Below are 21,505 nucleotides of genomic sequence, written 5' to 3'. Positions count from 1 at the left end.
TTTTTTGCGGTACGCTGGCCTCTCACTGTCGTGGCCTCTCCCGTTGCAGAGCACAGGCTCCGGACGCGCAGGCTCAGCGGCCACGGCTCACGGGCCCAGCCGCTCTGCGGCATGTGGGATCTTCCCGGACCGGGGCACGAACCCGTGTCCCCTGCATCGGCAGGCGGACTCTCAACCACTGCGCCACCAGAGAAGCCCGGTAATGTTTGATTTACAAAAATCCTCCCTCTATTCTCTGAGGGTTCTGATATACTCACTTGAAACTTAAAAATATTTGTTTTCTACTTTTAAACAGCTTATTATGTGAGAAACACAGAGAACTATTATTTTAATCAGCTTTGTTTGGGGACCAGAATTAAAACATTAGGAAGGACCTTCCATATTGTTAACAGATTTGGAATATATATATTCTGGCCCTTGAATTTTTCCTTTGATAATAAAATCTTGTATTATTTATTATGTCACCTGTGTTATTGTCCCAATAAAATGGTAAGCTCCTTCAGAGGGGATCAATGTCATACTTGTATCCCTATTAGATCCTATAGTGCTGGTCACAGGATCTACTGCCTGATCCAATTAGAGTTTCTAGAAGCAAAGTTCCATAAACCACATGCTACCCTCCCTTCAATATGGCTGAGTGGAGTAAGGAAGGATAACAAATCCAAGGTCAACTAATCTACTGGCTGCCCAGTGACCAGTCAGATGCTTCCTATTGAGAATCTGACCAAACAGATAGAGTGCTCAGCTGGGGGCCAAGCAATTGCGCCATACAGTCTAGAACTTGTGCTTGCACAGTTCTGAACCCAGCATCGGCCTGGGTCTTTATACTCCCATACACAGGTGAAGTATTGTACATCATCTTTCTCCAGGTCCAATTTTGCCATTTTTTGATTAACAGGGTGTCTTAGTTCCATTCTCAAGTTGCAGAATTTCACTCTGGACTTATTTTGTTAACAATTTTCCTGTCCTCTTTAGATGACATATTTTCCCAGGTAAACATTCCTTCGAACAAACCCTGTACCTATCATCCACACTGAACAAAACAAGAGAGAATGGCCACTAGGGAAGCAAGAGATGACGGACATCTGGTATTTTTATCTGCCTACTATACGTCCCCTTAACACCTGGCAGCCCAATTTTCCTTTAAGGAATCATTTCTCCGCCAACGGATGTCATCTTAGTGGCACTGTGTTTTAAGATGCTCTACATTTCCCTGATCAAGGAGTAAGAGGAACGGGCTGCCAATCAGACTTTCCTGGGAATTTGAATCATGAGCAGAGCAACTCAAGGGTGGTTCAGAGTTGAAAAGGGTTCATTAAGACAGAAACTCCTTAAAGAAATGTATTATACTGGGGCTTCCCTGGTGGTGCAGTGGTTGAGAGTCCGCCTGCTGATGCAGGGGACACGGGTTCATGCCCCGGTCCGGGAAGATCCCACATGCCGCGGAGCGGCTGGGCCCGTGAGCCATAGCCGCTGAGCCTGTGCGTCCGGAGCCTGTGCTCCACGTACCGCAAAAAAAAAAAAAAAAAAAGGAAATTATACTGTAGATACTGTTGCATCCAGAGATCAGAGATTGGCCTTTGGCCTGGGGGCCAAATCTGGCCTGCAAGCTGTTTTTATAACTAAAGTGTTATGGAAACACAGCCATTTCCATGTGTTTACATATTGTCTATGCCCGCTTTTGTGCTAAGACAGCAGAGCTGGTTAGCTGCAACAGAGACTGCATGGTCCACATAGCTGAAAATATTTATTACCTGGCCCTTTGCAGAAAAAATTTGCCAACCCCTAGCTAGATCCCTGAAGATGTTCTGGTCCCAGTCTCTACTGGGGCTAAATGAACAGTATTGTTTGTTTTGCTTTCCCTTGAAAGAATCAATTCCTTTTCTTTTGCTTGCAACCAGAGACCCCTAGTTGGTAACACACCAAAAAACTTACAGAAGGTTCAGGTTTACGCAAAAACATACTGTAAAATGAGGTTCAGATTCCAGAAACTACTGGAAACGTTAGATTCCCATTCTCCAGTGTCCGTGATTCTTTGCTGCCTTTCCTGCTGTGGCAGGCAGGAAGAACCATGCATGCCGAACCACACAGAGATGTATACACATGCCACACTCTCCTGGGAGTAAGTCAGGCACGTCAGCCTACAGCTGAAAAATCACATTGTCCACCTTCAGCCTCACTTAACTTAGAAAAAAAAAATCCCCAAACAAAAAACAGGCACAATGAGAAGAATGGTATTGCCCACTGCTGCAAAAAGGTTACCTAATCCTCCCTAATTGGGAACTCTGCCCAAGGGCAGAATCATTCAATCTTAAAGGAATGCATTATCCACAAACGTAGTCCTAAACAAGAATAGCTTTCAGTGCCCTTTTTTTTTTTTTTAAGTTCTAGTGTTATCATTAGAATAGACATGTTTGAGTTGTGAATTTTTTCCACTGGAAAAATCATGGGACACTCAGTGATGACCTCTCTTGATCACCCTTTAATTTCTCAGAACCCAAATTTCTTCTAATCCAGGCAAAGGAAGCCTCAAAGTGGGAAGTAAGGGAGGAGAATGAGGTGGTGAAGGTCCCAGGCAGATGTTCTGCTTACGACCAACAGGTGCAGTGTGTGAAAACACTCAGTGGCTATCTGCATTCACAGGAAAGTAAACCTAATTTACTGAAACATAACCATGGTGGGAAACCGACAGGTTCCTTCTAATGCTTTTTAGTCCAGAAATAATTAAACACAATTAGCAGTACTAGAAGGAAATGAATAGTAAACAATTAAAAAGACTTCGTGAGTGATTAATAAACACCAAACTCCCCATACCTCCCCAGGGTCTCTTGCTACCTTACCCCTCCTGAAGTTCCTTTAGACATGTCCAGTATTCCACAATAAAATTATTTTTTGGAAAATTATTCAATAAAAATTCTGAAACTTTCGAGAGCATATTTTTCCTTTGAATGCTAGCTAAATATTATTTGTCAAGGTCTTCCTAATTTGAAGGACAAAGATAACGATAACAATAAAATAACTGTCGACATTTATTAAATTGTCACGATGGTGGGCAGAGTGAAAAACACTTTATTTGCATCGTTGTATTTAATTCTTACGACAACCCAAGAGAGTTGGAGTTACTGTTAACTTTGTTTTACAGATGAGGAAACAGGCTCAAAGAGGAGAGGGGACCTGCCAAAGACACCAAAATCTGAAAGTACAAGTCCTTGGATCGAACAGAGGCATCTTTCCTTAAAGCCTGTGCTGATAACCATTCAGGTATGGAATTTTCCCTCTAAGCACAGATTTTACCCAGCCCACTCCTTCTCTCCTAATCCAAGACAATGACCTACTACTACAAATGGCATAGCAATTGTGACACTTCAAGACTACACTCATCTGGAAGATAGCAAGAAGGAAAATGACTTTCATTAAAAACTCCCTTTCAGAAAAGTTCTTCTGCCCTTTTAATTTTCCTTCAGGTAAGAGCTGCCTGCCATCTCCAGGATCAATCATCGCATCTTCACATTACCTTCCAGGAAGCTGTCTGATCAAATCATCCAGCAGTGACACCCCCTCCCCTCCACCCAGTTAAGGTAGCTTAGAGGTGCGGGCAGACTGTCTCAAGTGACACCTCTGCTGGGACTGCAATTAACCTCAACAAATGAAAATGCACAGTGTCAATCCCTTCTGACATAAATATGCTCCAGAGGTGTTTCTAGTTTGTTTCCCTCCAAGCACTACATCAAATGAAAGAGAAGAAAGCAAATTCGCAAAGGCTTCAGGGAATACTCACTGCTCCCCAGGGGCCAGTCCTCCACTGGTTTCCTCCGAGCACGTGGGTGCGGCTAGGGCTGACGCTCCTGGGGCGATAACCCTCGTTTTGGAAAGGGTGCTGAGCGAGGCCACTGTCTGGGGTCCGCTGAGGGCATGGTGACATGGAACAGTCCTGGTCGGTTTCTGGGATATAATCCGGGTCACACTCGATTTGATCGATCACGTGGTCACTGTAGTTGACACAGACCACTTGCCGGGTGGTCCTCCCTTGCCCACACGTCACGGAGCACTACATTGGACGTTCAGAAAGAGAAAGGGTGGTTCAGCCAGTCGCTCAGGCCCAAAACCCTGGCATCTCCCCGTCTCTTTTCTTCCCACCTCATGGTCATTTTCATGGAGAAGCCCTGTCGGCCCAGTATGCAAAATACATCCCCATCAGCCACTTCCCACCATCTCTGCCATCACCTCCCTAGTCCAGGCCACCGCCTTCCCTTGCCAGGACTATTGCAGTGGCCTTTCAGCTGGGCTCTTGTTTGTAATCTTGACACCTTCCTCCCAACCCAAGCCTGTTATCCACATATCATAAACCATGACCCTTGCAAACTATAGTCAGATCATGTCATTCACCTAGTGACTTCCCAATTCACTGCGAATAATGTCTACAGTCCTTACCTTGACCTAGTAGGCCCTTCATGATGTGGCCACTGGCTACCTTTTTTTTTTTTTTTTTTTTGCGGCACGCGAGCCTCTCACTGTTGTGGCCTCTCCCGTTGCGGAGCACAGGCTCCAGATGCGCAGGCTCAGCGGCCATGGCTCAGGGACTCAGCCACTCCGCGGCATGTGGGATCTTCCCGGACCGGGGCACGAACCCGCGTCCCCTGCATCGGCAGGCAGACTCTCAACCACTGCGCCACCAGGGAAGCCCTGGCTACCTTTTTGACACATCTCTTATCACTCTCCACACTGCACTCCAGCCCCACGGGCCTTATGGATGCTTTTTGAGCAGGCCAAGAACACCCCCGTCTGAGGGTCTTTGCAGCTGCTCTACTTTCTGCTGTACAACACGGATATCCATGTGGTTCACTGCTTCACTCCATGCAAGCCGTGCTCAATGCAATGTGAGGCCTTTTCTGACCACCTTGTCTAAAAGCACATCACCCCTTTCTCTCTGCCATTACTGTGTTTGACCTTTTTTCTGGTATGTATCAGTATCTGGTGCTGTATCGTATATTTATACCTTTATTTGCTCATTGACTGGAATTGCCATTGGAATGACCTTCATAAAGGCAAGGACTTTCTTATTTGTCAGTCACTGCTCTTTCTAAATACCTGGTGAGTAGACAGATGGATCTGATAGATGTACATGTGTGCGTTTGGAAGCTCAGGGCGTGAGAGTGAGATTATCTACCATTTACTGAGCACCTTCTTTGTTCTAAGCGTTTAACAGATAGAATCTCAAATAATCCTTACAACAGCCTTATAAGGTAGATATTCTTTTTGGCCTCTTTTAAGAGCAGAAGAAACTGAGGTTCAAGGACTAACACCAGACTGCTCAAGGTCATGCAGCCAGTTAATGTCAATGTCTGGATTTTTACACAGCTCTCTCTGAATCCAGCTCTCACATTTCATATATGTATTATGGCATTTATTGAGATATTCATCTCCATTCTCTTCACCTGTCCTAAGCTCTGTATTTCCTGGACTCGGGAGCTTTTGCAAGGCAGAAAGCAGGAGTTACCTGAACACAAAGGTTTTTCTACTTTTTTTTTTTTTTTCCTACTTTTATAAAAGTCCACAGGTGGTTCCTGGTGTGCACAGGAGGCTGGGTCCCCAGCATCGCCTGAGGGTTCCTACTTCTCCCTCTCGGCAGGGAAGCCAGAGGCACAGGACTTGAAGGGACCACGGGATGCAGGAGGCACCCAGATGCAAGTTGAGGCCCTCCCCTTACTCCCCCCACTTCTCCCTGCTACTTCTGGTACTCCACAAGCCTACTACATTCTAATGTGACTTGGCTCAGTTAAGACTGCATTTTCCAACCAGCCCAACAGGATGTGGGCTTAAGGGGTTGTAAGTTGATTTACACATTTTTAAAAAATGTGCATTTCTTGCACATCTGGCTAAGATTCATACCAGCTGCACGTACGCGGAGAAGAATATCTCACAACCAAGTCCAATTCTAGAACAGTGCCCGTTGACCTTGGGGACCCACGACTAGTCATCCTCCTTACAGCTCCCCCAGTCCTCTCCCAATTCCAAAGAATTCACTTGCTTACCGGGTTCCAGTCCAGAGCCTTCCACCGCCCACAGGGGGTCACAGAACATTCCTCCTTTGCCACTGGTCTAGGGAGGGTTGCACAGGCACTCTCGTCAGCCACAGAGCCATCCTCGTCCCGACAGCTGACATATCTCATCCGGGTACCTTTTCCACAAGTGGCTGAGCACTGTTGGGTGTTGGAATAAAACAATGCAGAAATGTTATCTGAAACAGTCACTCACTGGATAGAAACCTACTTTCTCAAGTCGTGTCAGAGAACGTCTGCCTTCCCTCCCACCCTCTCTACTTCTTCCGTTCTTACTGGCGTCCAAGACCCAAATCGCCACTGGGTCCTTGGAGCACTGTGTGTGCTTCTCCTTGCTTCCGGGGCAGCGGGGGGAGGGTGACAAGATGGTAATTCACAGTCCTAGACGCGGACGGGAAGAAAAAGCCAAAGTTACCTTTCAGTCATGGCGTATACAAATATAAGGACAAAGAATTCTAAGATCTCAGACTTCTGGGTGATTTGGGGCAAGTCACGTGACACCTCTCAGCCCCAACTACAAATTCAACTGTGAAATGGGATATAATCTGAGTCCCTTTGTAGGTGCCTTAATACAAAACCACATTTATTTACCTGTTTGTGTGAAGAAGATATTGTAAAATGACACACAATTTAGGAAAGAGCAGCATACCCTTTTAACATGATTAACTGTTAATGTTTTGAAACATTCTGCAGGCCAATTTCTGCTTCTACATTTCAATTCACTTCTTAATCAGATTTTGCTAACCATGAACTTGCTTTCCGAGTGTACCCGCAGATAGCTCCTGAGGCCCCGAAGAAGGTCAACTCTGGATACAAGAGGTGTATGCAATATCACAAAGCCTAGAATTTATACCACACCCCTCAATCACTCAGAGGCAATTCCTATGATGGACTGAGGTTATCCATGCGTAGGAAATATTCCCAGATTTCCAAATGGGAAATCGGAAGTACACACCTGTTCACAATCATTCCCAGCCTCAGTGGTTATCAAATGTTCTTGGATTAAATACATACCCATTAAATGCCCAGGATGCCCGGGCACAGTGCAAAGTGCTGGAGGCTCAGTGCTGAAGTGACTTTAGGAAGTTTACCAACTGAACAGGAAATTCTGTTATTTGGTTGAGACCTTGCCTATTCCTCTGACTGGGTCCAAAGAATGGCACAGGGAACTTGTCGCACAGTGAAAAATTTATTCACCTGCTGCAGCTGCAAGAGCTGCCCTATAGTCAGTCCATGGATATTACTGAATAACTTAGAAACGTATGTTGTGAATCTCTAAGGGAGTCGCTAAGACCTTACTTTCTGCGTGTTTAGATGTCGCAGCTACTTCCCAGGCATTTATCATGCAGTGGGTTGGAACATTTCAATAAAAAAAATAAAGATGACACAAGTCACAGGCGGTGTTTGGTTAACTGATCAGCAATGACAGCATGAACAACACTGCCATATTCATTTCCTTTTTTGAGACTCTGCATCCATGAACAACACATGTTGCCAAGTAGCAGACTGAGGGCACTCAGAGCCGAGGCAGTGCAGTGGCCAGATGGGGCCTCAGAGCATAACTTCTGGGTGTAGTCTGGGTTCAAATCCTGTCTTCTGCAATTAGCAAAGCTGATCTGCAAACCCCAGTCGTCTCTTTACATATTCTCCTCACACAAATGATGCCAAAATCAAGGTCTACATGGAACAGTGTGCTGGTGAATGATTACCAACTAGCTCTCTCGAGAAACAAGGCGTGCTTATGCGTGTGTACAGATATGTATGTGTATATACATATATACATACACACATATTACATGCACCTATGCAGGTATATATATATGCTTGTTTATTATAAGTTTTTCTGATATAAAGAATGTGTAGCATAAAATTTACAAATAACAATAAAATATACAATTCTTTAATTTAAATTTCATAGAACCATTGATTCTTACAGAACACGTTTGTTGTTTTTGCTGAACTCTTGAATCTGTGGCTGAGCGATGGTTGTCGTTGCTGGACAAGTGTAGTTCTGACATGAATGTCAGTTGATATTTTGTTTACATTTAAGGGTATCGTGAAAGAGAAACAATGAAGATGTATGTCAGAACTTCGCTCACTCGCCCAATGACATGAACAATTTCTTTGCTGAACCAGCAAATAATTTTCAAGTACCAGAAAAATATTTCCTTATTTTTTTATGCTGTTTACAACATAACAGCTGCAGACACAAGACTTTTAAAAGTTTAGTCTGCATTATTAACATTTGTTCCCTCACTTTTTTGAGTCTAAACAATCAATACAACAATCAATTAAACTCTGAATTACAGCATCTACTGATTTCTGTGGTGTAAGTACTCTCACCATGGCCAGTTTCAAGCTACCAACTTGATATCAATGAACACAGAGTTAAAAAGGGATGTGCTCACCACTGTACAGTATTTCCACCATGCAAATACGTACAAATGTAATGTAAATGAGAGTGAACTACAGGAAAATAATTAGAAAGGGAAAAGTATTTCTCAACTTAATTTTTAATATCATCTATTTATTTATAGGTTTTTATTTTCAATTTTTAATAATGACTGAATTTAACAACCAGCTTGCAAAATTTCTGAAAATTTACCAACCATCGCTTGTGAGCTAGAACAAGCCAGCTCCAGCACATGCAGCCTGAACATATGATACTATTTGCCAAACTCTACATTGAAATCATTAAAAAAATCTGAGTTCAAGAAAACCAGCCCAAAGAGTCAAACTTTGCCACCCAATAAGAATCAGAATCAAGCCTACATACCATTCCAATAAGCAGAGAACAAAACTGGTACATCAAAATATTAGATCCAGAATGTAACAAATAAGTAAATCCAGAACAATTTAGTTAGTCTACTGTTTCCTCTACCTGCATACTTAACTATGAAAGGACTTCAGTTTTGACTGAGCTCCTGGGAAGTTTTGGCATCAGTGCCCAAAGCCAATAACTGATTTTGACAAAGGAAATTTACCTGGGTATCAGTTGGTCTAGTTGCTGCATTGCAGTCATTGTCATCCACCACTGACATGTATGTCCCAATGATGCATTTCACTGCTCTTAGCTGGTATCCCTGTCCACAAGTGACACTGCACTGGGGGAAAGAAATAAAACAGAAAGGATGTACAATCTAGCCAATGTTCTCTTTCCCTAACTTTACCTATAACATTCTACAAGAGAAAAAATATTTCCATCACAGTGGGCCAGAGGGCTGGCACTCAAAGATATTACATAAAAGCAGGTAATCCTACTCTGTACAAATTATACTAATCGATTATCAAGATATTACATGGAATTATTTCTGCCTCCCATTGGAATTATGTTTGTAGGAGTTCAGTTCCTTGACTGTGAACCCCTGGAAGGAGGGGAGTACATTTCAATCATTTATACATCTTTCACACTCTACCTAGCAGAATGCTGTGGCTAATATAGGTACTTTATATAGTTATTTGACTTCTGGAAAATTTTCCTAAAGCAATTATCAGAGTTTTTGCATGAATATTTTTGTATAAGAATGGTCTTTGCAATATTATTTATAAAAGGCAAAATATTAGAAACCACTTAACTAGGCAAGAACCAAAAGTCAATTAAACGCACCATGGCAAACAGATCATAAGGAAAATGTAGCCACTAAGCCTAATTGTTGGACTTAAAAAGCATCTAAGAAACAATAAGTAGAGGGAGTGTCGTCATGGAAATGGCAGTCAGGAAGCCCCAAGAGTTGATCCCTCCACTGAAGCAACGATTAAGCTGGCAAAAAATGGCAGAATCTTTTTTTTTTTTTTTAACTCTGGAAGCTAATCAAACACTTAAAGCAACCAGGTGAGTGCTTACTGACAAATTTCAGTAGGAAAGTGTTGAGATAGTTTTGCTTATTGCCCCCCTGCCATATTACACGTTCCTCTCAAATGCACATGGAACATTCTCCAGTACAGACCATATATTAGGCCACAAAACAAGTCTTAATAAATTTTAAAACCCTGAAATCCCACAAAGTATCATCTCTGGCCACAAGTAGAAAGAAATAACAGGAGGAAAACTGAAAGATTCACACATATGTGCAAATAAAACAACAGAGTCTTAAATAACCAGTGGATCAAAGAGGAAATCACAAAGGAAATGAGAAAGTACTTTCAGATGAATGTAATCAAAAATAAAACATAAAATTTACGTTTTAATAAATATAAAGATGCAGCAAAAGCAGTGCTCAGAGGGAAATTTGTCTGTAAACACGTATATTATTAAAAAAAAAAGATCTCAAATCAATAACCTAACCTTACCCCTTAAGGAACTAGAAAAAGAACAAACTAAACTCAAAACTAGCAGAAGGAAAAAAAAAAAAAGACTAGAATAGAAAAACAACAGAATCAACAAAACTAGAAGTTGGCTCTATAAAAAGACCAACAAAATTTATAAATCTTTACCTAGACTGACTAGAACGAGAGAAGACGCAAACAACTAAAATCAGAAGTGAAAGCAAGGGCACGGCTGCTGACTCTACAGCAATAAAAAAGGATAATGAAAGTCCGGTGAACAATTATAAGCCAACATGTTAGACAATCTAGATGAAACACACAAATTTCCAAACACATACTAATTACCCAGAAACACAAAAAATCACAAAACTTGACCTAAAAAGAAACAGAAAGTTTGAACAGACCTATAAGAAGTAAAAATATTGACTCAGTAATCAAAGACTTCTTAATAAAGAAAAGTCCAGGACCAGATGGCTTCACTGGTGAATTCTACCAAACATTTATAGAAGAATTAAGTACTATGCACAATAGCCAAAAGGTGCAAACAACCCAAATGTCTGTAGAGGGATAAATGGATGAACAAATTACGGTATATCCATACATGGAATATTATGCAGCCATAAAAAGGAATGAGGTACATATGTGTGCTACAACATGGATGAACCTTAAAAACATCGTGCTATGTGAAAGAAGCTGGAGACACAAACAGTCACGTATTGTATGATTCCATTTGTACGAAATACTTAGAATAAGTAAATCCGTGGAGGTAGAAAGCAGATTGTTGGCTGCAGGGGTGAAGGGGAAATGGGGAGTAACTGCTTAATGAGTATTTTGGGGTGACAAAAATGTTTTGGAACTAGATGTGGTGGTTGTACAACATTCTGAATGTACTAAATGCCACTGATTTGTTCACTTTAAAATGGTTAATTTTGTTTCGTGAGTTTTACTTCAATTAACAAAAAATTGATGAAATACAATCCTATTTTTAGTTTTTAAAACATAAGGAGACAATCATAAATGTATTAACTCTGCAGTGCAGAGCTAGGAGTGTGGTTTTCTTCTTTTTGCTAAATTACTTTTTGCAAAACTTCTCTTATGAACATACGTTATTCTTCAATATTTTAAGAAAGTCTGTTGCCCTGAATTGCATGTTCAGTCAAAGGACGGACAAATTTCTGGCTAGGACTGACCTGGTATAAACACACATAAAAAAATAGGCCTTTTAGTTCTAAAAGCTGTTATATTCAAATCTTAACAGTGGCCCTGAGCTGTGCTCTCCTTCTGCTATTATTTACAAGAGCTAGCAGATATGGACAAAAAGGAGGCAAGATCTGGGGCATGAGTGGACTCCCCCTGTTTAGTAAGTGTGATCAAACATGATCAACCATTCTGACCAAGGATGCTGTGTAATGGAGAGGAAGAGTGCCAATGTAAACGGTAGAAATTGTAAGGGTGTAGTAATAAAGCTGCTCTCATTTACTGCACGTATGTTGGAAATGAAGACGTAAGCTAGGGAAGAGACTGTGGCTGGACAGGGTGGAGGGAGAGTCATTCTTAAAGAGATTACACAAGTGACAGCAAGCAGCTGCTTTGCTTCTCTTGGGAACGTGGAGTGCTACTTAAATAGTACCCGAACGCTTTTGCTTCTATATTAGGAAAGACTTAATTCCAAGAGTAGTGGCTTCTTAAATGCAAGCCCAAGGGAGACTTTCACTCTCTCCTTTAAGAACAGTTCAAATGACTGTGAAACCCACACTGGGGTCTTGGAAAAGATTCTTTCAAAGGGAGATGATTCCTGTAACCTTTGATCTAATTAATTCTGTTTGAAAAGTCTGAATAATTTATGAGAGGTGAACGTAGGAATCATGACACTGGGAGCCAAAACATCCCTTCCAAATCCCAGTCCAGACCCTCCTGCCAAAGACACTGGCGCTGGATCACATTCTGTAACAGACCCACAGCTGCACGCTAGTAGATAACATCAGCCAGGCACGAGATCTGTTGTGAATTTGTTCAAATTCGTGTGTGCTCAAGCTACAGTTTTAACCCAAGGGCGAAGACATGCACGTGGGTCTGGAAAAGGAATAATCAGCTCCAGGAGGCCAAGCGGCAGCCCTCAGAAGTGGGGCAAAATGGTTGCAGAGTTTCCATCACTTGGCGCCACGGAGGTGCAGTGCGTGCCACATGCCATGGTGGTTAAATCCCGGCCGCTGGAACGTCCCTCTGCAGGCCCGCTCCAGATAAGAAGGAAAGAATGTAGTTAAGAACTTTATCATTCAAAATACCTGTCCCCAGGGACCTGCCTGCCAGGACGCACATTCTGGCTGCTGACAGGTCTGCATGGAGGCTGGCTTGGTCTCAGAGTCACAGATTCTATCGTTTAATCGATCTTCGCCAAACTGACACCAGACCTGGCGGTGCTTATGCCCTTTTCCGCAGGTGACCAAGCACTGTAATAAAAGGTACAGCCGGTCAGGGTCATTTCTGAACAATGTACTGTGGTTCCCGGGGATTAGTCATTGATTAACAGGACCAGGTGTGCTCTTTTCCCACAGCAATTCCTCTCAGTCGTTGCAATTTGTAAATACATCAAGGTTCAAGCTTTTCACGCATTCACTCATTCGTTCATTCATTCTGTATTTATCCAGGCTCTGGGACAGTTTCAAGCGCAGAATAAACTTAACACAGCATCATGCTGTGAAATCCTGAAAAACGGCATTCATGGTTTGGTAGCATAAGAGTTAAGGGTGGGGAATTTACGAGTCAGACTAACCTAGTTTTTAATCCTAATACTGTTTTTTAATCAGCTGTGGATAGTAAGTGATCTCCCTGTACTTCAATTTTCTCATCGGTACAATGGGGAATACAATAATGCCTACTGCCAGGAATTGTGAAAACTAAATAAGAAAAATCCAAGTGAAGTACTTAGCACATGCTCATTCAATGAGTCTTAAATATAATCTAAATAAATAAATAACATCATCATTATTATCTACTTTCATTGTAGAAAACTTGAGAAATACAGAAAGACATAAAAGAGAAAACTATAATGATCCCCAAATCTCACTACCTACCTAGGGATAATTATTATTAAAATTTTGCTGTTTTCTTCCCAGTCTTTTTAGCTATGGAATGTTGGATCATACTGAATATATACTTTCATATCTCCCACTTCCATTTCATTACGTATTTTTGCAAAGGTCTGTTACTTAAGCTAGTATTAGCTATCTAAGTAGAACTTAAACCCAAAACCTTCTTTCATCTTTTTTTTTTTTTCTTTTAACTAAATACTAGAATTGAAGCTAAGGCCACGTAGTTAACATAGAACATAAGAACTAGGTTTGTTGTTAATTTGTCCGGGAGTCAGACACTGTTAATCACATACACTGTTACTTGTCTGCCATTTCAGAAGCGTTAACAGTATTCTTTTACGATTCAGGTTTTATTTAATGTTGAAAGTAAGCAGTTAATATTGCACTTGCACGGATGAGATAAGGGAATGGATGCAGACGCTGTAGCAGGGAAATACACCTCTTTCGCCACATTCCTGACTTGGCCCATAAATAAGGCAATTTCTGTTCCCCTGCCACTTGCTCCCCTGAAGAAAGGTGGAGGGAGGCACTTGCTCGGTGAGAAGCTCACCAGGAAATACTGACTCTGTCTATAAAAGCGAGTTGCTGTCCTCGGGCCACCTATGCTACACAATGGAGGGTTAGCCTTATGCTTCATCGGGTAAGGGACAAGCAAAGCATACATCTGGAATACTCAGCCTGCTACTTTCTCTTTTTCCCAAGTTTTCCACTAGCAACTAGATGGGTAATCAAATAGGTCACTCACTGGGGTCTAATTCTCTTATTTCAAAGGTAAAACATCAGGGAATCTTATTTTTGACTTCAGATCGAAGCCAATGCAGCTTTATAATTAATAAAGAAAGCCCTGATTTCCTTTATAGCAACTTAGCCAGGGCTCAAGGCGGAGGGAAGGTGAGGAGCTGGAGCTTCAAAAATCACTAACAGGGCTTCCCTGGTGGCGCTAGTGGTTGAGAGTCCGCCTGCCGATGCAGGGGACTCGGGTTCGTGCCCTGGTGCGGGAAGATCCCACATGCCGCGGAGCGGCTGGGCCTGTGAGCCGTGGCTGCTGAGCCTGTGCGTCCAGAGCCTGTGCTCCGCAACGGGAGAGGCCACAACAGTGAGAGGCCCTTGTACCGCAAAAAAAAAAAAAAAAAAAAAAAAAAAAACAAAGAGGAGAAAAAAATCACCAACAGAAGCTACTACGGTGGGTAACCCAGATAAACCCACTGTGACTCTGGGGTCGCCAGTGGACCAGTCATGTCCAGTGAAGACAGTCATGGGGCAGGTGGGAGACTGGAGTTGTTTCCTCAAGAGGAGGTGGGAGAAAGGTGTAGCTGGTCTAGCCTTGAACCGACCTGGGGGAGACTCAGAATTGAGTACTGGAGATGAGCTGGGGGAAATAACAGCCTTTCCATCTCACCTCTGACCAGTCTCCTGATTTCCACTGTGGACAAGGGAACTCGTTGCACTTCTGAATGGTGACTTTCTCTTGATGCGTGCATTTGCTATCATCAAGTACGTCATTACGGGTGTTGACACAAATAGCCCTTCTCCTCTGGCTTCCACCATCACAGCTTTTAGAACACTGAAAGGACAAAACAAATGAAATAAAATTATTGCTGAGTTTCTCATCAAGCATGCTCAAGATACTGGCTAGGCTGGCTTGTCTCTTCCAGTCCTTAAGAAACAACCAACCAACAAAGCCTGGTCAATTCTAGTTGTTATTTTAGGGGGATCGGTTCATGTTACCAATTTATTTACCAGGTTTATACTGAAGTCAATATTAGCAAACTGGCAAAGGAAAACAAAATTGGACATAGTTTGTGGGATATGAAAAAAGTGTTCTGTTGAGTTGTTCCACCACTCCCAATTTTCCACATGCCACACCCACATCAGACATTACAAATCAATCATGGTACTCTTCTGCAGTTTTAATGGGGGCAGCCATTATAAATCAATCATGGTACTCTAAATGGGATTTCTCAATGCAGCTCTGCAAGGAGCCATCATCAGCTAATCAGACTTACTCCAAGAAGAAGCCTCTCTGAGTGAGAACCAACTTACTTCAGTCCAAGCAGAATAGCGCCAGCCACCAGTGTTACATTCTCCTGAGCATTTTTCCCGGTTGCTTGGTTTGGGGTGACTGCTGCAAAAACTGTCATCAACTTTCTCGGGCTTCCCATCTAGCCTGCTGTATCTGGCACAGTAGATGTCTAATGTGCGGTAACCCAAGCCACACTGGGCACTACATTCACTCCTGCTGGCCACGTGCCACCTATGCATAAACAACGGGGAGAAACCAACATTTCTATTAAATATATATGTCTTATTGAGACTCGACTGGTGGAAGAGTTGAGCTCTGTTTTCTTCCTTAACTCAACTACCATGAAACGCAAAGCCACAGTCAGTTACTGAAATCCAATTTAAAACCAGTATTTCCATGTATTTTTCATGGCTGCCAATGTACATGTAAGTCACAGAGTGATAGTCAGTGGTTCTGTGTTTGTGAAGATTCTCCCCCGATACAGTCAATCTGAAATTCAAGTAACCAAAAAAAAAAAAAAAAAAAATTGGAATTCAGCAGAGCAAAAAAAGTAATTTTATATTTAAAAGGTTCATGCGACCCAGCCTTTCATTTGTCAAGGAGGCTGCTTTAACAGGGAATCACTGTTGGAAACAATCCCTAGGAAACCTCCTTTACGTGGGCCTGTGCTGGAAAATGCTCAGTGAACATCCTGTGAATTAATAAAGGAATGGATAATTTGGACTATAATTGTGAATTTCAAGTATGCTAAACTATGTACATTATTATCTGTGAATAAAGACTAGAAGTTGCTTGAAGCCATAGACCGTAGTCTATATAACTCAATTACAATTTTTTTTTTTTGGCCGTTTAGCGTCTTAGTTGTGGCACATGGGATCTTTGTTGTGGCACACAGGATCTTTCATTGTGGCACGTCGGCTTCAGAGTGGGCGGGCTCAGTAGTTGCGGCACATGGGCTTAGTTGCCCGGCAGCATGTGGGATCTTTTTTTTTTTTTTTTTTTTTTGCGGTACGCGGGCCTCTCACTGCTGTGGCCTCTCCCGCCGCGGAGCACAGGCTCCGGACGCGCAGGCTCAGCGGCCATGGCTCACGGGCCCAGCCGCTCCGCGGCATGCGGGATCCTCCCGGACCGGGGCACGAACCCGCGTCCCCTGCATCGGCAGGCGGACTCTCAACCACTGCGCCACCAGGGAAGCCCAGCATGTGGGATCTTAGTTCTCTGACCAGGGATCGAACCCAAGTCCCCTGCATCAGAAGGCGGATTCTTAACCACTGGACCACCAGGGAAGTCCCACAATTTTTTTTTTTTAAAGACTAATTTTTTTTAGAGCAGTTTTAGGTCCACGACAAAACCGAGAGGAAGGTACAGAGATTTCCCACATACCCCTGCCCTCACATATGCAGAGCCTCCCCATCGGCAGCACTCCCCACCAGAGGGGGACATCTGTTACAACTGATGAACCTACGTTGTCACATCATTATCAACTAAAGTCTACAGTTTACATTAGGGTTCACTCTTGATGTTACATATTCTACGGGTTTAGACCCATGCTTAGTGAATATATATCCACCATTACAGTATCACACAGACGTGAAACTCCTCTGTGCTCCACCTATCCATCCCTTCCGGTCCCACGATTATTCACTTTTAAAAGTAGATATGAATCTAACAAATTTTTGTCAACTTTATATCCCTAGTACCTATAAGACTTTTCTGGCACACAGTAGGTGCTCAGTATGTACTGATAAATCAAGTGGTTCTTTTAAAGCTCCAGCAATGGAGCTAGAGCTTAAAAAAGAAAAAAGAAATGCTTAAAATGAACAGAATAGTCTAAAAAATGAGCTTGAAACGTGTTTCGTTGATCAAACTTAGCAATCCCAAAAGGATGATTTCTTTATAATCTTCATTTGAATTTGCTCTTGATCGTTAATTCTCTCCTGCTCATAAACTCCGTGGCTTGCCAAATACCAATGTCCTAAAAGTTCTCCCTTCTACACTCAGGAAGAGAAGAAGAGCACTGGACACAAGCTTATCTTGGAATTTCTCACAAATGCTCAAAAGTAGGTCAGAGTTGACCCACTCCTACATTTGGCATGTAAAGTGGGCTACTGAGATTTTCCATGGGAGTGACATAGTATTTGGAGGATTTATTTCTAACCGGAACATGTTACATGGGGATTGTAAAACAGTGCTTTATCTCATCCTGTCAAAGTTTAATCTGGGCAAACTCTCACTTCCCTAAGGAAGTGAGGCAAAAAATGTGGACCAATTCAACAGAGGCATCTGGAACTTTCATCCGCCCTTTGATTCTCAGCTACCTTCTCTTTGCCTTCATCATCATTTCCTCGTGGAAGGGTTATTTTCCATCCTGGATAAGGGAGCCAGGAATCCTGCCCCCTACAAGCGCACCAGCAGCTTGGGCTGGAAAAGTGTACCAGAGTTTTCCTGATAGTCACACAATCCCCAGAACCCAGGCAGAGAACGTGGCGTAGTCTGTGAAAAGGTCACAGCACTGCTTTAGGAAAGTTCTCAAAATGCTATCACTTAACTTCACTTATTATCACACTGGAAAGTCATCTCACCTTCAGTGTTCTGAATTCATTCATTCATGTCATGTAACAATTGTAATGTGTTACTATATTGCAGAAAAGCAAAGTGTTTGTTAATAAGTGGAAAACAGAAGAGAATGTGTGTCTCCAGTGGGTGTGTGGAGCATTGTGGCATTAAATAATTTGGGGAACTACTGATTTAAGCAAGTTCCTCTATTGCAGAACTTCTCAGGGCCTTCAGAATGTTAATCTGAATTACAAATCTTCACATAGTGGAGAAGACAGTCAGTAATACTTCTCACACATACTGGTTTGCCGTGGATCATCCTGTTCAACTAGCATTCCATAAAAATGTTTTGGGAAAAAAAAAAATGTTTTGGGAAAAGCTGTTGTAGAGTTTGAGCAACCAGTATTAATCTTCTCTCCAATCTTTCAGTTTTGCACAAAGATACTTGGCAATTATTAGTATAAATCATAAAAACAGCCACTGTCAAGTTGACAGAGAGAAGACAGACAGTAATGCCTTCTTTGGGCATTTTGCCTTTCTGCCTTTGCCTGTTTTTTCAGTAAACAACTTTATTCTTCCAACAATCTGTAAATGCCAGTAAGATATGAGCTTGAATGCTGACATACAAACACAAACTTCTAGGGACTTCCCTGGGGGTCCAGGGGTTAGGACTTCTGTGCTCGCACTGCCGAGGGCCAGGGTTCAATCCCTGGTTGGGGAACTAAGATCCCACAAGCAGTGCAGTGCGATCAATCAATCAGTAAGATCTTCTACTTAATTTCAGACATGAGCATGCACCTGTCTAGTTATGAGGCTTTAAAAACTAATCCTAAACTTCCCCTTTTATTCTTTTTATTTCTAAATTCTCCCCCACAAGGTCTGTCACTTCTACCATAGACACGTCTACCAAAAGGCATGGCTAAAATTCCTTCACTTTCTTTTCTTTAATCAGCCAGAGGTGCTATCATCACCCAAGCCGGTTCCCTGAGCTACTGTCCTCCTTTGGTATCAGCAGAGTTTAAGGTGTTTTGTTTGTTTTTTTCTTTTTTTATGTTAAGTATAAAAAAAAGCAGGTGGCTTTCCCCAAATGGGGAATTTAGAATAGTACCTTTGATATACCTACTATATGAAATGCAAAGACTTTAAGACCTGACTTTATTTACCTAGTTATTGTGACATGAGTTTTAATAAAAATCAGAATCAGAAAGTGCAAATACAAGCTCAACACTTATTAGCTAAGTGACTCCAGGCAGGACACTTAACCTCATGGAGGCTCAGCTTCCTTATCTGTGAAATGGGGGCGAGTAGGATCCATTTCATAGGGCTACTAGGAGGATTAAATGAGACAAGGCATGTGTAGCATTTAACACACATGACAAGTACTCACAAAAAGTAGCTGCTGCTATTATTATTACCCTTGGTATTTTATTCTCTAACCAAGTTCTGAGTAGCATGTAACTCCACGTAAACCATTAATACAAAGTGAAAAGAAATCCAGTTGATATCTTCATAATTCTACATAAAAGTATCATGGATCCAAGGCTACCTTTCAATGCATTCACTTTGTACAATTTGCTTAATTTTTGTTCTCCGTCAGAAAGCTTCCAATGCAGGAGAAACTCTGGAGAACATCCAATTCGCCAGCATCATCACCAACTAATGGCAGTTTATTTTAGAATCTGATTGAAGTGAAAAATATTAGTTTCTCGAAGAAACAGTTCAAACATGATCTCCACCTCAACTTGGTGCTCCTTGCATAAACTTTAAACAGGGTTCTTCAAAAATCTTTTTTTTTTTTATGGTCATGTTCTATTACTTGTGGTTCTTTGTACAAACCCGCCTTCCTTGGGATTATAAGAGCACGCTCAGTGCTGCAGGCAGGTGTTCCACAATATCTGCACTGATCCTTTGAGACTCTACCGGCCCCAGCTGGATTCAGTCAGTGGGGAAGTGAAATCTAAGGGAATGCAAGTAGGGCGGGCAACAGACATGGAGCAGAAAACTCCTCAGAGTTATTCCTCTTCACCAAGAGAAATGGAAACGCTTGATAATTCTCTATTCACTCGCCATTTCTTGCCTCAGATTTCAGATTTTTCTTAAATATAGAACTGTTTGCGTATCTAGATATCTCTACATAAATTTTCTTCTAGTTCCCTCCGTAACTCTACATTAGTGCGTTGCAACTTTCACGTATGTAAAAGTTCTCATACTGGGTGATAAACACTGTGGGTGGATACAGAGCATTATGGGTACCTTGATGGACGAGGTTACCTCTTTTCTGTTGCCTTTCCAAACAAACTTTTGCATTTGACGTAACGCCCTCATAATAACACCTATGCAGCGAGTTGTGAGGGTCAAATGAGAACGTTTTTTGGCAAGTGCCATACTCTAGTAGTTGTTTCTAATTCGCAGGAGAAGAACCAGAAATCTGCAGGTATGTGTCTTAATCAGTTTCAGAGGGATGGAAAATTGGCTAAAGCTTATTCCACTGAAACACAAGGAAGGGGGTCTAAAGACTAACAACCACACCTGCTTCTCACATGCAGAGACCTCCTACAAAACCCTCACAACTCAGTACTAAAGACCATGAGGAAACACTGGCCTCACCTCAGGTCACAGTCTGTGCCGCAGGGTTCAGTAATGGGTGCTGGCTGGGGCAGCCGATCACATCTTTGATCAGAAACTGTAAGCTGATCAGATTCCCTGGTACAAACAGGTTTTCGTTTCCGCTCCCCTAAGCAAGGAGGAAAAAAATTATTCAGACAAAGTAGCCTATTCCATAAACTATTTAGACCAGGGACTGGCAAACATCTTCTGTAAAGGGTTAGATAGTCAATATTTTTGGTTTCGTGGGCCACATGACTTCTGTCGCAGCTACTAAACTCTTGTTATAGGGCAAAAGCAGCTGCTTACAAATGTAAAAAATGGGTGTGTCTGTGTTTCAATAAAACTTTATTTATAAAAGCAGGAAGTGGGCTGGATTCAGCCCACTGGCTGTAGTTTGACAACTCATACTGTAGACAAAAGGAAACAAGATCAACCACATAATACGACTACTAAATCTATGTCTCTGGAAAATCAGCTTGGCAGAGCTGATTTTGCTTGGCTTCACACATAACGAGGAAACCTAGCATATCCTGAACCCCTTGAACAGCTCAACTTGCCAGCCCAAAGTGACCAGATAGATGCAGAGAAAGATTAGAAAATGCATGCAGATCGAAAGGTTTATAGATTGCATGTATTCGGCTGCTTCCAAAAAAATAAAAAACACCTTGAATCCCCCAAACTCAACCTAAAAGTAGATACCTTGGCAGGGTTTGCTGCATGCTTGCCAGGGTCCATGACTGTTCCAGTAAAACTGCTGGGGTTTGTCTTCAATTGGAATGTTGAAAGAATAGCGCACATCAGGGTTGTATAACTTTCCCACGGACAACACCTGGGACGTGCAGACAAAATGGAGAGGATGTGTGTGGGCCTGGTGATTCTTGGAGTTAGAAAATGGGCATGGG

At 42.2% G+C, this 21,505-nt stretch overlaps 1 protein-coding gene across 2 annotated transcripts in view; it reads right to left on the bottom strand.

Annotated features, from left to right (window-relative positions):
- Positions 1-21,505, bottom strand: part of ADAMTS9 (ADAM metallopeptidase with thrombospondin type 1 motif 9) — a gene marked incomplete at its 5' end in the record, with an annotated part of 165,082 nt that overhangs the window by 79,806 nt on the left and 63,771 nt on the right. For both annotated transcript variants that reach the window (XM_082848658.1, XM_082848659.1), the window contains 9 exons: positions 3,779-4,048; positions 6,033-6,200; positions 6,336-6,440; positions 9,044-9,163; positions 12,611-12,775; positions 14,817-14,981; positions 15,461-15,671; positions 20,604-20,730; positions 21,303-21,432. In XM_082848658.1, the coding sequence (XP_082704784.1) occupies positions 3,779-4,048; positions 6,033-6,200; positions 6,336-6,440; positions 9,044-9,163; positions 12,611-12,775; positions 14,817-14,981; positions 15,461-15,671; positions 20,604-20,730; positions 21,303-21,432 (1,461 nt within the window). The remainder of the gene's footprint in view (positions 1-3,778; positions 4,049-6,032; positions 6,201-6,335; positions 6,441-9,043; positions 9,164-12,610; positions 12,776-14,816; positions 14,982-15,460; positions 15,672-20,603; positions 20,731-21,302; positions 21,433-21,505) is intronic.

This window comes from Leucopleurus acutus (assembly GCF_964270905.1).
Source record: "Leucopleurus acutus genome assembly, chromosome: 10".
In the NCBI taxonomy this organism is placed as follows: Eukaryota; Metazoa; Chordata; class Mammalia; order Artiodactyla; family Delphinidae; genus Leucopleurus; species Leucopleurus acutus.
This window is presented reverse-complemented; position numbering and strand designations above follow the sequence as displayed.